Below are 12897 nucleotides of genomic sequence, written 5' to 3' on the forward strand. Positions count from 1 at the left end.
AGTCATTACTGAGTTCCTACTGTGTGCGAGAACATGTTACTGAGTTCTTACTGCATGCGAGAAGGCATTACTGAGTTCCTACTGCGTGTGAGAAGTCATTACGGAGTTCCTACTGTGTGCGAGAACTGGTTACTGAGTTCCTACTGTGTGTGAGAAGTCATTACTGAGTTCCTACTGTGTGCGAGAACATGTTACTGAGTTCTTACTGCATGCGAGAAGTCATTACTGAGTTCCTACTGTGTGCGAGAAGTCATTACTAAGTTCCTACTGCATGTGAGAAGTCATTACTGAGTTCTTACTGCATGCGAGAAGTCATTACTAAGTTCCTACTGCGTGTGAGAAGTCATTACTGAGTTCCTACTGTGTGCGAGAAGTCATTACTGAGTTCCTACTGCGTGTGAGAAGTCATTACTGAGTTCCTACTGTGTGCGAGAAGTCATTACTGAGTTCTTACTGCATGCGAGAAGTCATTACTGAGTTCCTACTGCGTGTGAGAAGTCATTACTGAGTTCCTACTGTGTGCGAGAAGTCATTACTGAGTTCCTACTCTGTGTGAGAAGTCATTACTGAGTTCCTACTATGTGTGAGAAGTCATTACTGAGTGCCTACTGTGAGCTGGAAGTTGGGGTGAATATTGTGACATTGCTGTGAAGCTGGGAGCCCTCATGGGGTTCAGCGTCGGGTAGGAAGACAGCTGGTGCCCGATTTGTGATAATTCTGACAGGTGTGAACAGGGCGGTGGCTGTGGGCCCTTATATGAGGTGGTCTGTGGTCCTGAACAGGTGACATTGGCCAGGGCTGGGAGAGGTGAGGACTATCCCACAGACACATTGATGCCTGGTGACAGACACATGGGTGGATGTCTGGTGTCAGACAGACACATGGATTCCTGGTGACAGACACCCGATGCACTGGTGCTGGTTCTGATGGGCCACAGGAAATAGCATGGAGAACAGGACTTTGCTACTTTCACCCATGCAACCCCCCAGTGACGTCCAGTTCTGCCGGCCTTTGGGACCTTCTGACCTCCTCAGTCTCAGGGTGGGGAAACTGAGGCCCAGAGCATGACGGGTCTGGTGATTGTGACCAGGGACACTGAGCCGTGTTGAGGTCCCCAAGGGTCAGCTCCCAGAGCAGAGCCATGGACGCACCCTCACGTTGTGTCCCCGTGCCTGGATCCTTGGGGGCACCAGGACACTTTCTGGCCATTGAGTATGGTTAAGTCAAACCCGAGCTGGGTCTCATCCCCACCTGGACTGGCTCTGCCCCACACGGTGCTGCACACTCCAAACCCACAGGGCAGGTCCGGAGCAGGGATCCAATCCCAGTGTCCTGGAGTCCAGGCTGGCTGTCTGGTGTCTGTATGTTCTGATCCACAGGCTGCCTGTCACATGGCACCTCCTGTTTCTGTATGTCCTGATCCACTCGTTCATTGAGGAGCTCCATATTGAACACCTACTATGCTCCAGGCACAGTTCTAGGCCCCAGGTGCAGCAGTGGACAAGGAGAATGAAGTTTTTGCCCCAGGGGACTTATATTCTGGAAGTGGGGTGCAGCCGGTAAACCAGTAAGGCAATGGCTGGAATGGTGGCCAGTTCTCTGAAGAGCTCTCTCATGTGGCATGGGTGAGGACTGCTTGGGTATCACGGTCAGGGAGACTTTCTGCGTGACCTCTGAGAGGAGCCACAGGCCACCCTACAAAGAACCCCGACAAATGAGTGAACTGGGAGGCTCGTGGCCACATAAGCCACAGACGTACAAGGCAGTGAGGCGTGGAAGGAAATGGGTCACCACAGTCCCTGCAGCCCGGCAAGGCTTCTGGGAGGTGGCCGCACCCATGGGATATCTGCACACCAGCCACATGGTCCCCTCTACTGTGTCTGCCCTGCAGGTGAAACAGATCATGGAGGAGGCCGTCACGCGCAAGTTTGTCCACGAAGACAGCAGTCATATCATCTCCTTCTGCGGTGAGTCAGTGACCTGCCCATGGCTGGAAAGTGGCTCCCTCTCTGGGACTCCTGGGGGGCGGACTGTGAGCCTGCCTGGCTGTGTGGCTCCAGGGTCATTTTGGGATCCTGAAGGGACGCTGCTGGCTTCCACACGTGGGAAGAGGCCACCACTGGAGTGTGGCTTTTCCTCCCGTGGGCTCGGTTCACGCTGACCAACCTCCCCAGCTGTAAGTGGTTCCCAGGCCTGTGGCTCTAGCTAGGAGCAGGGAGAGGGCGGAAGGGAACCTGAAGAAGGGACTGAGGAGCCCCTGACGTCCCCAGGTCGCATCCAGCTCACCTGGCACAGGCAGTGGCCCAGGGCTTGGATGTGACTCACCCTTGTCTGTCCAACCACCTCTGTGCACACACGAGGCTCCAGAAATAACTGGCCACCCCGTGGTTCACACTGGCTTTGACAATGGCCAGAGACAGGCTCAGCCCGGTGCAGCGTGGCTCGTAGTGAAGAGGTGTGGGGATTTCTTCTCCCTCCCAGAAGTTTCTCACTTACGCCCTCCACCCCCATCCCCATGACCTTGGCCTCCTGCAGAGGCTCAGCAAGGACGCCTGGCCCTCCTTCCCGGGGGGCCCACACCTGCCGAGCCCACTTCTCCATGCCCGGGACCCGGAACCTCTGTCCACCCCTCTCCAGTCAGGCAATCCTGGGTTCAAATCCTACCTCTGCCACTTCCCTGTGGGGTGACCCTGGCAAAGTCTTATTTTTAAGTGCAAGGTGTTTATTTAAACATAGAGATATGCGCACACAAATCATACTCATGTTGGAATATTTATATATTTACACTTTATTGTTTTTATTTTGTGTTATGTCCCTATGGCTTTTTATTTTCTTCTGGACATTTTTAATTGCAAGTAAGGTGACACACATCTGTGTCAGAGGTTGCTGACAAACCTACCAGTTGTATTCTTGGAGGATCGAAAGTGATAAGAATAATTACCACAATTCTCCACCTCTGGCCAAAGGTTCTGGGTGGGAGATGTTGAGGGGGCAGTGAAGCCCAAAGACCCCATCAAGGTTTCTTTCATCCACTGTCAGAAAGAACAAAGTGATGTGTAAAATCTCAGTTTAAACAAATGACAAGAACTGTGTATGTAAGTTAGAATTATTTGTTTTTAAGACAGGGTCTTCTTATGTAGCCCAGGAGAGCCTCAACCTCACAAGTGCTGGGATTACAGGTGTGCACCATCACGCCTGGCTAAAATTAAGATGTTTAAAGGGCCAGGCACCATGGTGCACACATGTGAACCCAGCTTCTTAGGAGGCAGAGATCTAACAAACCAGGCATGCTGGTGAGTGCCTGTAATCCCAGCTACGTGGGAGGCATGGGTAAGGGTTATGGGGTAAGGGTTATGGTCCATAGCCAGCCCCAGAGAAAAGGACAAGACTCTACCAAAACAGTAACTGAAAGCCAAAAGGGCTGGCGGAGTGGCTCAACTGGTAGAGCACCTGCCTAGCAAGTGCGAGGCCTTGAGTTCAAATCCCAGTAGTGAAAAAAAAAAGATTTTAAGAGAATCTCACCCAAGATATTTTTAAATGCATGGACACAGAAGAAAATATTTAAACGTTCATTCAAAAACCAAATAACATTGCCAGCTTAGGGACCGGCAGCTAACCTCTCCATCTTTCTCCTACACATCTTAGCAGAGCTCTGTGCCGGGAGCACTGGTCACTGTCCTGTGGGTGTCAACGCCACCCCATGGGCTTTGTTCAAGCATGGGATGAGGTACATCCTGAGAGTTACCTGACACCCAGCAGGTGCCCAATAAGGAGTAGGTCTTATTAGATACTCACCTTGTCAGTGAGCACTGATTATGCACCTATGGTATACCAGTGTGACACAGAAGTGAGAAGATAGAGAGCGGCCAGAAGTACAGGAGGAAGAGCAGGGTCATCAAGGGCCTGCAAAGGCTGATTTACCAGATGGGGCCATTAAGCCCAGAGGGAGCAGATCACTTGCTGTGACCACACAGCAGGCTTGTGACGAACCAGGCTTAACGCAGGTGTCCTGCTCTGAGGAGAGCTGGGCAGGGCCTCCGGGGAAGAAGACATGGAAGATGGCTGTGAAAGTTCCTTTCCCAGGTCCTACACGTGGCACGCCTTCACTCACATTTCAATCCTGGGTCTGTCGCATATTTGCTGGTGGCCTTGAGCAAATCAGCTCACCTGTCTGAGCCTCAATGTCCACATCTGAAAAGTGGGGATGGTTTCCTTCCTTCTTGGCCATGGCAGAGATTAAACAAGACCCACAGATGTTAGCTGTACTGAGATCACGGTGTGCACAGAATGGGGTTGGTGATGGTGGTGAAGATGGTCATGGTGATGGTGGTGGTGACAATGGTGCTGGTGGCGGTGGTGATGGTGGTGACAATGGTGCTGGTGGCGGTGGCGGTGATGGTGGTGACAATAGTGGTGATGGTGACAATGGTGCTGGTCGCGGTGATGGTGGTGACAATGGTGCTGGTGGCGGTGGTGATGGTGGTGACAATGGTGGTGATGGTGGTGGTGGTGATGGTGGTGATAATGGTGGTGGTGATGGTGGTGACAATGGTGCTGGTGGCAGTGATGGTGGTGACAATGGTGCTGGTGGTGATGGTGGTGACAATGGTGGTGATGGTGGTGACAATGGTGATGGTAGTGGTGGTGATGGTGGTGACGATGGTGCTGGTGGTGGTGGCGGTGATATTGATGGTGTGATTTTTAACCCTGATTAAGCCCAGCAGTGCTGTGGTCCAGCCTCCTTCCCCTGCAACAGGAATAATGGCCATTTATAAAGCACTCGCTAGGTGCCCAGCTCTCCCACCTCGTGCGCTGCAGTTTCCACCTGTCCTCACGGCAGCTTTACAAGGTTGCTACTGACACTGTCCCCCCTTTACAGACAAGGAAGCTGAGGCACAGGGCAGGGAAGTCACTGCCCATAGTCACACATGGGCCGGTGGCCGGCAGAGGGTGTGAGCAGACGCGGTCCATCTCAGGCTGTGACCAGGTTAGCCACCTGCGGAGGTGCAGCAGGTGGAGGTCACATGAGGTTTTCCCGTGACGCTGGCCTGAGTGGGGTGGTTCTGGGGCTCCACCTGTCCAAGCTGCCTCTCTCTGATGGGTGCTCTGGGCCACACTAAGTGCAGGAGCGTGGACAGGATGGGGCCTGCTGACCGCCATGTCCCCACAGCGGCGGTGGAGGCCTGTGTCCTGCACGGGCTGCGGCGGCGGGCAGCCGGCTTCCTGCGCAGCAACAAGATCGCAGCTCTGTTCATGAAGGTGGGCAGGAGCTTCCCGCCGGCCGAGGAGCTGAGCCGCAAGGTCCAGGACCTGGAGCAGCTCATCGAGAGCGCGTGAGTGCAGGCCCGGGGCACCGGGCAGGACGGTCGCACCCTCCCTGGGCCCCGCAGAGCCCACTCCCGAGCACTGTCCCCTTCCTTCATGCTCCTCAGACCCGTGAGCTTCTTCCCTGCCTCGGGGCCTTTGCATGTGCACCTCCCGTCCTCTGTGGCCGGTTTCTTGTCATTCACACCCTAGCACCGTGAACTCACCCCGGCCCCTTCCTCTCCTCACCTCACCATTCGTTTTCCTCCCGGTTGCCACTGCCATTTCGTTCATTGGTTTGTTTGTGTTGAGTTGATTGTTGTTGCTCTCCCTGATTACTCGAGAGCAGCCGGACACTCACATGTCCCAGCACCCGGACGGTGTCCCGTCCCGGTTCATGCCAGGGAAACAGCTGTTGAGAGAGGAAGGGTCCAGTGGGAGCTGCTCACTCTTCTAAGTGCAAGATGGTGGAGGTTGATGGGAGAGCAGGAGCTGTGTCCACATGGCCAGGTGCCTCGCAGGGAGGCTTCGCTCACTTGTCTTCATGACTGGTGACCTGTGCTCTGGGAGGCTTGGCGACTGAGTGAGGTTCAGGGTGCCTGTTGTCATTGCCGCCCCCAGGGGCCCCCTACCTGGAGCCTGGGCAGGGGATGAGTGGGGCTTTCAGCTCCCGTTGGTGCTGTGGCTCCTGGGGACCCCGCCGAGAAAGATTCAGAGCTGACCTTGGGAAGTGCACGTGGGTTGACTGACCACATCTGCCACAGGCAAGGGAAGGGGAGAAAAAACATACTCTGCATTCCTCATCTGGGGAAGAGGCTAGGGTCCCCCAATCCCACTTGAGAGCACCCCAAATTTCCCAAGACTCCCCTGGCCCCCTCTTAGAGGTTCCACCACCTTTAACAGCAGCCACCCGAGGGCCAAGCCTTGAAGACCCCAGCCCTTGGGGACCTTCCGATCCAAGCTACAGACACCCCAAGTTTTCCCTCTTTGCCAAGGGTGAAGCAATGCCTCCTCCAGTGTCCTGTCCAGGGCCGTGACCAGTGCAGAGCTTGGGGCTGGGCTCTGCCAGCACCTGGACTTGGGTGACTTCTAGTCCATCTGCTGAACTCCTGGGTGCAGATAACTTTCAAGGGTGGATTCCAGGGGCCTCACACATGGGGGGCTTCCCAGTGCGGGGGTCAGAGAGGCCCCAGAGTGACTAGGAGCCTTCGTTCGTTTATGCCGTCACTCATCCAGGCACACTGGCTCTGGGCCGCCCCTGAATGCTGGACCCTGGAGGTGAAGGGGACCTGAGCTTGTCACATGGGGGACTCCCAGAAAGTATTTTATATACAAAAAATGAATCTCTTAGTGCACAGGATCACAGAGTGGAGGAGAGACAGGAAAGGGAGCAGGCTGAGGGAGCGCAGGGCAGCTTTAGTGGTCCAGGAGGGCTTCCTGTAGGAGGAGATGCTTCTGAGACCTCAGGAGTGAGGAGGGACCAGCAGGAATGGGGTAAGAGGAAGCAGAAGCCATGGAAAGATTTCAGAGGAGAGCCGGGAGCCTCGGCACCTGTGCAGAGCCCCCCTGGCCGAGTGGATGGAATGGGAGGCTGGGGGGCAGGGGACAGGGACAAGGAGGACACCTCAGAGTGCCCTGCTGCCATGATGAAAAGCCTCCTGCCTGGGGGCAGTGGGAGCCACTGAAGAGTCTGCAGTCCAAGGTCCTCTTGGCCAGAAGTCCTTTCTCAGAGAGAGAGAGAGAGAGAGAGAGAGAGGGAGAGAGAGGGAAGCAGAGGAAAGAGAGGAAAAGGAGGGAGGGGACAGAGAGAGAGGGGAGAGAGAATCGGAGGAAGAAGGCTGAGAGAGGACAGAGGAGAGGGCTCTCCTTGCTCATCAACACCATGTGAAAGTGTCTTTTTAGCCTCATCTTCACCCTCACTGTTTTCAATGTCCCATTGCGAGGAGCGGTTCCAGCTCATCCATCTCCTAGAGTGACCATCGTCCAGTCACCCTGGGGATGCCCTCTTTGGTGAGAATCTTCTCTCTCACTGGTCTTCAAGGCGAAACCAGATCCAGGGCCTCCAGGACAACGTGCGGAAGCTGCCGAAGCTGCCCAACCTGTCCCCGCTAGCAATCAAGCACCTGTGGATCCGCACGGCCTTGTTTGAGAAAGTCCTGGACAAAGTCGTGCATTACCTGGTGGAAAACAGCAGGTGCGCTCTGCCTCCCCCACTAGCGGCTGTGGGAATCGCAGCCTCATGCACAAGCTGCTTCCTTGTCATGTTAGCTTTGTAAGTGATTGACTAATAAAACAGCCTCTGGGGTGTGTGCCTAAGCTGGCGGACCCCGGGACCTGAGAAGATCTAGGTGTTTGATCACCATGCAGGAAGTAGCGGTCTTGGGTTTCTTCTCCTGTGGGCAACTCCACTTGGTACTGTGTGCCCTCAGGAGAATCACTTGACCTCTCTGTGCCTCTGTTGTCTCCTTTGCTAAATGGCACAGGATTATGTATTATTTATTAATTTTTAATTATTTTTTAAAATTATTTAATTATTTTAATTCTTTGCCCTTTACTAGGAAGGTGTGTGTGCAAGCACACAGCAGAGTCCCTTTCCTCAGGAAGTTCACATTCAGCAACAGTAACCATGGTCGTATGAGTGGGGGGGTTCCCGCCCATGGGGTACTGTTTAATCTCTGGGCGGCCCAGGAAATTGTCCTGGGAGAGTAACGAGGGAGCTCCATTTGAGGGACATGGTGCCACATTAGCCAGGCAGGTGGGGACAGTGACCCCGGTGGGAGACCAACAGCTGCAAAGAGTCAAGAGAGAAACCAAGAGCCACCAAGCCCGGGTGTCCAGCCGTCCTCTCCACCCTCCCATGAAGGCCCGTGAGTCCTGGGTCTCTTTAGTTATGGTCTCTGAGTGACCTGGTGTTTTCTGCTGAATAAGTCAATCAAAAGGAATTAGGAGTTTATGCAAGCAGCAATGTCAGCCTGCTGTTTTTCATTAAGCTGTACTTCAGATTCACAAAGAAGTTGAAAATTAGTCCACAGCACTATCCACCGACCCAGTGATAACCTCTTCTGTAACAATGGTGCCATTGTCCACACCAGGAACCTGACCTTGGTACCAGTGCTGTTGACTGAGCTACAGGCTTCATTTGGATTTCACCACGTTGTACATACGCGCACATTTTTTTTTGGCATATGGTGCTATGAAACTTTAACTCGTGGATGGTTTTGTGTGGCCAACACCAATCAGGATACAGAATTGTCCCAGAGGAACTGACCAACCTACAGATAACCCCTCTCCACCATCCCGTGAAGCCTTCCTTTACAGTCACCTCTTGTTCCCAGTCCTGCCCGCCATTTTGTAAGGGTGTCTCCGAGGCACGGCGGTGCCATTTGTGAGATGAAGGCTGACTGTGGGAAATGTCTTCAAGCACTGTCTTCAGAGTTGACTCCAAGTGTTCAACCCTGATATCCAGCAAGTCCAGGGCAGGCCAGTCCTGGCTCAGCCAGTGTTCTGGTGGACTGAGGGTTTCCTTGGGGTCAGATGACAGTGACATTGCCAGAGTTTAGCCAGGACCTCCTGGTGTCGAGCTCTCTGCTCTTGCTGTAAATGCAGATCATGGTTTAATCTGCCCAGTAGCCCAGGGAGGTGAATTCTGTCATTCTTCCCATTTTACACCTGGACTACTGAAGCCCAGAGAGGAGGTTCACTTGTCCAGGGACACACAGCGAGGTACAATGGCCAAGCTGAACACCCACCCAGTCTGTCTGACTCCAGACTATGTGCTTCACCCCTGCTATATGACAGCAAGAGCAAGTTGCAGTGGACATAGCCCAAGCCTCATCTGCCTGCTGTGCGACTCAGAGCAAGTCACTTACCCTCTCTGGGCCCAAAGTCCTGAGGAGGTCAGAACACGGTCCTTTCTAACCTGGAAATTGGTTAGATTGCACGAGTTTTCAGGGAATTAGAAGCCATCACACCATAACTCGCAAGCAAATCCCCAAACATTCAGCACGAACATCATATAGATGCCATCCCATAATATTGTGCCGGCCAGATTTCAGGGGATTTTTTTAGCACACAGTCAGTGCTATCAACGTGACTTATCATGACTGCAGAGCCTTTGGCTCAGTCTTTCTGCACACAACAGCATCCCTGTGCCTCAGCAGTGGGATGGCAGGCGTCACCCGAGTCTCTCAGTGGTGTCCTGTCCCCAGTGGGAGGTGTGACAGACACAGATAGAGTCAGCCAGGCCCCCACACAGCCTTTCACAGCCACGTGTGAGGCAGGTGCACACGTAACACCACGCTAAATGCCTTTCACCTGCTGTGGTCACTCACAAGTCCTCCATGGCCCTGCAATGTTGGTGTCCCCTTCCAGATGGGCAGCGGAGGCTCTGAGCCCAGCCTGCCAGCTGTGTGCCCTCTGCTGGTCACCTTCCAAACCTGCGTGTCCTTTTCTCTTGCTAGTAAATACTATGAGAAAGAAGCCCTGTTGATGGACCCGGTGGACGGCCCCATCCTTGCGTCCTTGCTGGGTAAGACCTGGTGCTCTGGGCTCGGGTGTCAGGAGCGTCTTCCAGTGGCCCAGCCCCATCAGAACATAGCAGTCAGCTGCCCCGTGCTCCCAGGACCTTGTTCTGGTCTCATCCGTGTATGAGCCTGGGGGGTCCCGGCTGACTGGGGGAAGGGCACTGAAATGGGCAGCCCATCTGCGGTAGATGGGTGGGTGGACTTTGGGGGAACTGAGTCCCCAGCCCCTGTGTGTTTTGCAGTGGGACCCTGTGCCTTGGAGTACACCAAGATGAAGACCGCAGATCACTTCTGGACCGACCCCTCAGCCGACGAGCTGGTCCAAAGGCACCGCATTCACAGCTCGCACCTGCGACAGGACTCACCCACCAAGCGCCCAGCCCTCTGTGTGAGTGATGTGGCACTGGTGCCACGGGAAGGACTCGGGTCATGGTCTGGACTCGGTCTGGGTGCAGGAGCAGCATAGGTGCCTGAAGGTCACTCCAGGCCCCATTCTCCCATTCCCATTTTATGACCAGATCCAGAAGAGGCATTCAAGTGGTAGCATGGATGACCGGCCATCCCTTTCTGCCCGGGACTACGTGGAGTCTCTGCACCAGAACTCCAGAGCCACCCTGCTTTACGGCAAGAACAATGTCCTGGTTCAGCCGGTGAGTTAATGGTGGACAAGATCATGGTATGGGGGTATGGCTCCAGAGTAGAGAGGAGGAGTTCCCTCTGGCTGCAGGTTGTCCACCCATCCATCTAGCCATCCATCCATCTACCTATCTATCCATCTATCCATTCATCTACCCATCCATCCACCCACCCATCCACCTATCCATCCATCTTCTATCCATTTATCCACCCTTCCACCTACCCATCCATCCATCATCCACCTATCCATCCATCTGTCCATCCATCCATCCACCCATCCATCCATCTGCCTACCCATCCATCTATCCATCCATTCATCCATCCACCCATCCACCTATCCATCCATGTGTCCATCCATCCACCAATCCATCCATCCACCCATCCATCCATCAATCTATCCATCCACTATCCATCCATCCATCCACCCACCTATTCATCCATCTATCCATCAATCCACCTATCTATCCATCCATCCATCAATCCATCTATCCATCCATCCTTCAATCCACCTATCCATCCATCTGCCTACCCATCCATCTATCCATCCATTCATCCATCCACCCATCCACCTATCCATCCATGTGTCCATCCATCCACCAATCCATCCATCCACCCATCCATCCATCAATCTATCCATCCACTATCCATCCATCTATCCATCAATCCACCTATCTATCCATCCATCCGTCCACCCACCCATCTGCCCATCCATCTGCCGTGGTGTCTAGCTGGCTGACCAGCCAGTCAGCTCTCTTCTATTCTGCCCATCACCCATCTTTCCTTCCATGACTTTACCCTCTATTTGTTCATTCATCTGTTTATATTTTTGTCCTCTCACCCATCCATCTCTCCATTTTTACACCCATCCAGTTTTCCATTAATATTCTACTCCATTCCTCTGCATCCCTGTCCATCTACCATCTCTCCATCCATTTGCTCACTCATTCAGTAAACATTTACACTGGCCTGCTGTGTACTGGATGGGTGGGGTGTCCAGAAGACAGTCTTCATGACTGATATCTATTGAGGGATTTGGTGCATGAAATTCCTTCAACTGTATTGACTCATTTAACTGTCACAACAGCCCTTATAGGTACCGTCCATCATGGTAACCTTGAAGCCCATGTAGGTGAATTCAGCAGTGGCATTGATTTGACTCAAACCCGCTGGTGCCATTAGTCAGTCACCTTCACTCCAGCAGCTGACTGGGCTCCCACATACACAGCTTCTGTCCCCTTTGACTGTCCCCTCCCTAAGGCCATGAGATCACAGGGCCAGCATGGTGTTTGGGCTCAGCAGGAGGAAGCAGGGAGGGCTGTGGGGTCACAGTTTTGATCACTGGTTGACCCAAGCAAGTCCCATCTCCCTCTGAGCCATAGTGTCTGCACCATGGTGAGAACTGACCCCATTTCCTTGGGTGTGGGAAGCCAGGAAGCCACTTGCTTTCACAAATCCATCCAGAAATGTGCAATGCTGTTGTATCACAAATAGTTTCTGTGCTACTTGCAGATTCCCACCTACCTCTGAAACAGCTCTTTGAGATGTACTTGGACATAGAATATTCCTGCTTGACTTTTAATCTTAATCATACATCCATCTTCTAAGCACACACACTGATCCCCTAATTTTTCTGCTTGCTGTTTTCTGTTCCATCAAGAGAAAAGAGCAGTAAACTATGACCATGGGCCAAATGTGGCCCTCCACTGGTATTTGTAAATAAAATTTTATTGAAACACGACCATTAGTTCTTGTATGGTCTATGATGGCTTTCAGGCTATGGTGTCAGAGCTGAGTGGTTGCAACTGAGCCTGAATGGCTCACAAAGGCAAAAATAATCCCTGTCAATCCCTTGACACAGAGTTTGGTGACACCTCCCAGGTCCATTCCCATCTCAAGATGGCTCTGAAGTCCCACAGAGTCCCAGGCTGCTGCTGTGCAAAGGCTCTGGAATGATGGATGCCCTGCAGGGATGAGCAGTGTGTCCCTTTTCCAGTGTCACCCGAGCACTCGGGGCTGCCTGCTCCCTGCCTCTCTGTGTCACAGTAACTTTTCAGTTCAGTGCTGCATCACAGCCTTATGGTTCTGAAGACATTTAAAATAGCACCTCCTCCGAATGAAATCACCACCATGCACAGAACTCAGTGTGAGCGATGACAGTGTGGGCAGCAGAGGCTGAGTTTTTGTGAGACCAGGCAGTGACGGCCACGTCACTTGAGAGGACACTTACCATGACACGTCTCCATTTTAGGGACATTAAACTGCTAAAGAAGCAGAACGTGCATCTTGGGATGGATGGAATATTACAGTGCTGCTCACTTGTGGGGCTGTGAGCACGTGCGGCTCACCTGAGACGTGTGATGCTGGGCAGGCTCCGTACACACTTGGTGCTCAGTAAATGTCTGCCTGTTGTTGGGGTGGACTTGGTGGAGGGGCT

At 53.2% G+C, this 12897-nt stretch overlaps 1 protein-coding gene across 2 annotated transcripts in view; it reads left to right on the top strand.

Annotated features, from left to right (window-relative positions):
• Sgsm1 (small G protein signaling modulator 1) overlaps positions 1-12897 on the top strand; it is a 73376-nt gene that overhangs the window by 20864 nt on the left and 39615 nt on the right. For both annotated transcript variants that reach the window (XM_074061195.1, XM_074061196.1), the window contains exons 3-8: positions 1892-1967; positions 5171-5333; positions 7346-7498; positions 9765-9832; positions 10070-10215; positions 10346-10477. In XM_074061195.1, the coding sequence (XP_073917296.1) occupies positions 1892-1967; positions 5171-5333; positions 7346-7498; positions 9765-9832; positions 10070-10215; positions 10346-10477 (738 nt within the window). The remainder of the gene's footprint in view (positions 1-1891; positions 1968-5170; positions 5334-7345; positions 7499-9764; positions 9833-10069; positions 10216-10345; positions 10478-12897) is intronic.

This window comes from Castor canadensis, chromosome 18 (assembly GCF_047511655.1).
Source record: "Castor canadensis chromosome 18, mCasCan1.hap1v2, whole genome shotgun sequence".
NCBI lineage: Eukaryota > Metazoa > Chordata > Mammalia > Rodentia > Castoridae > Castor > Castor canadensis.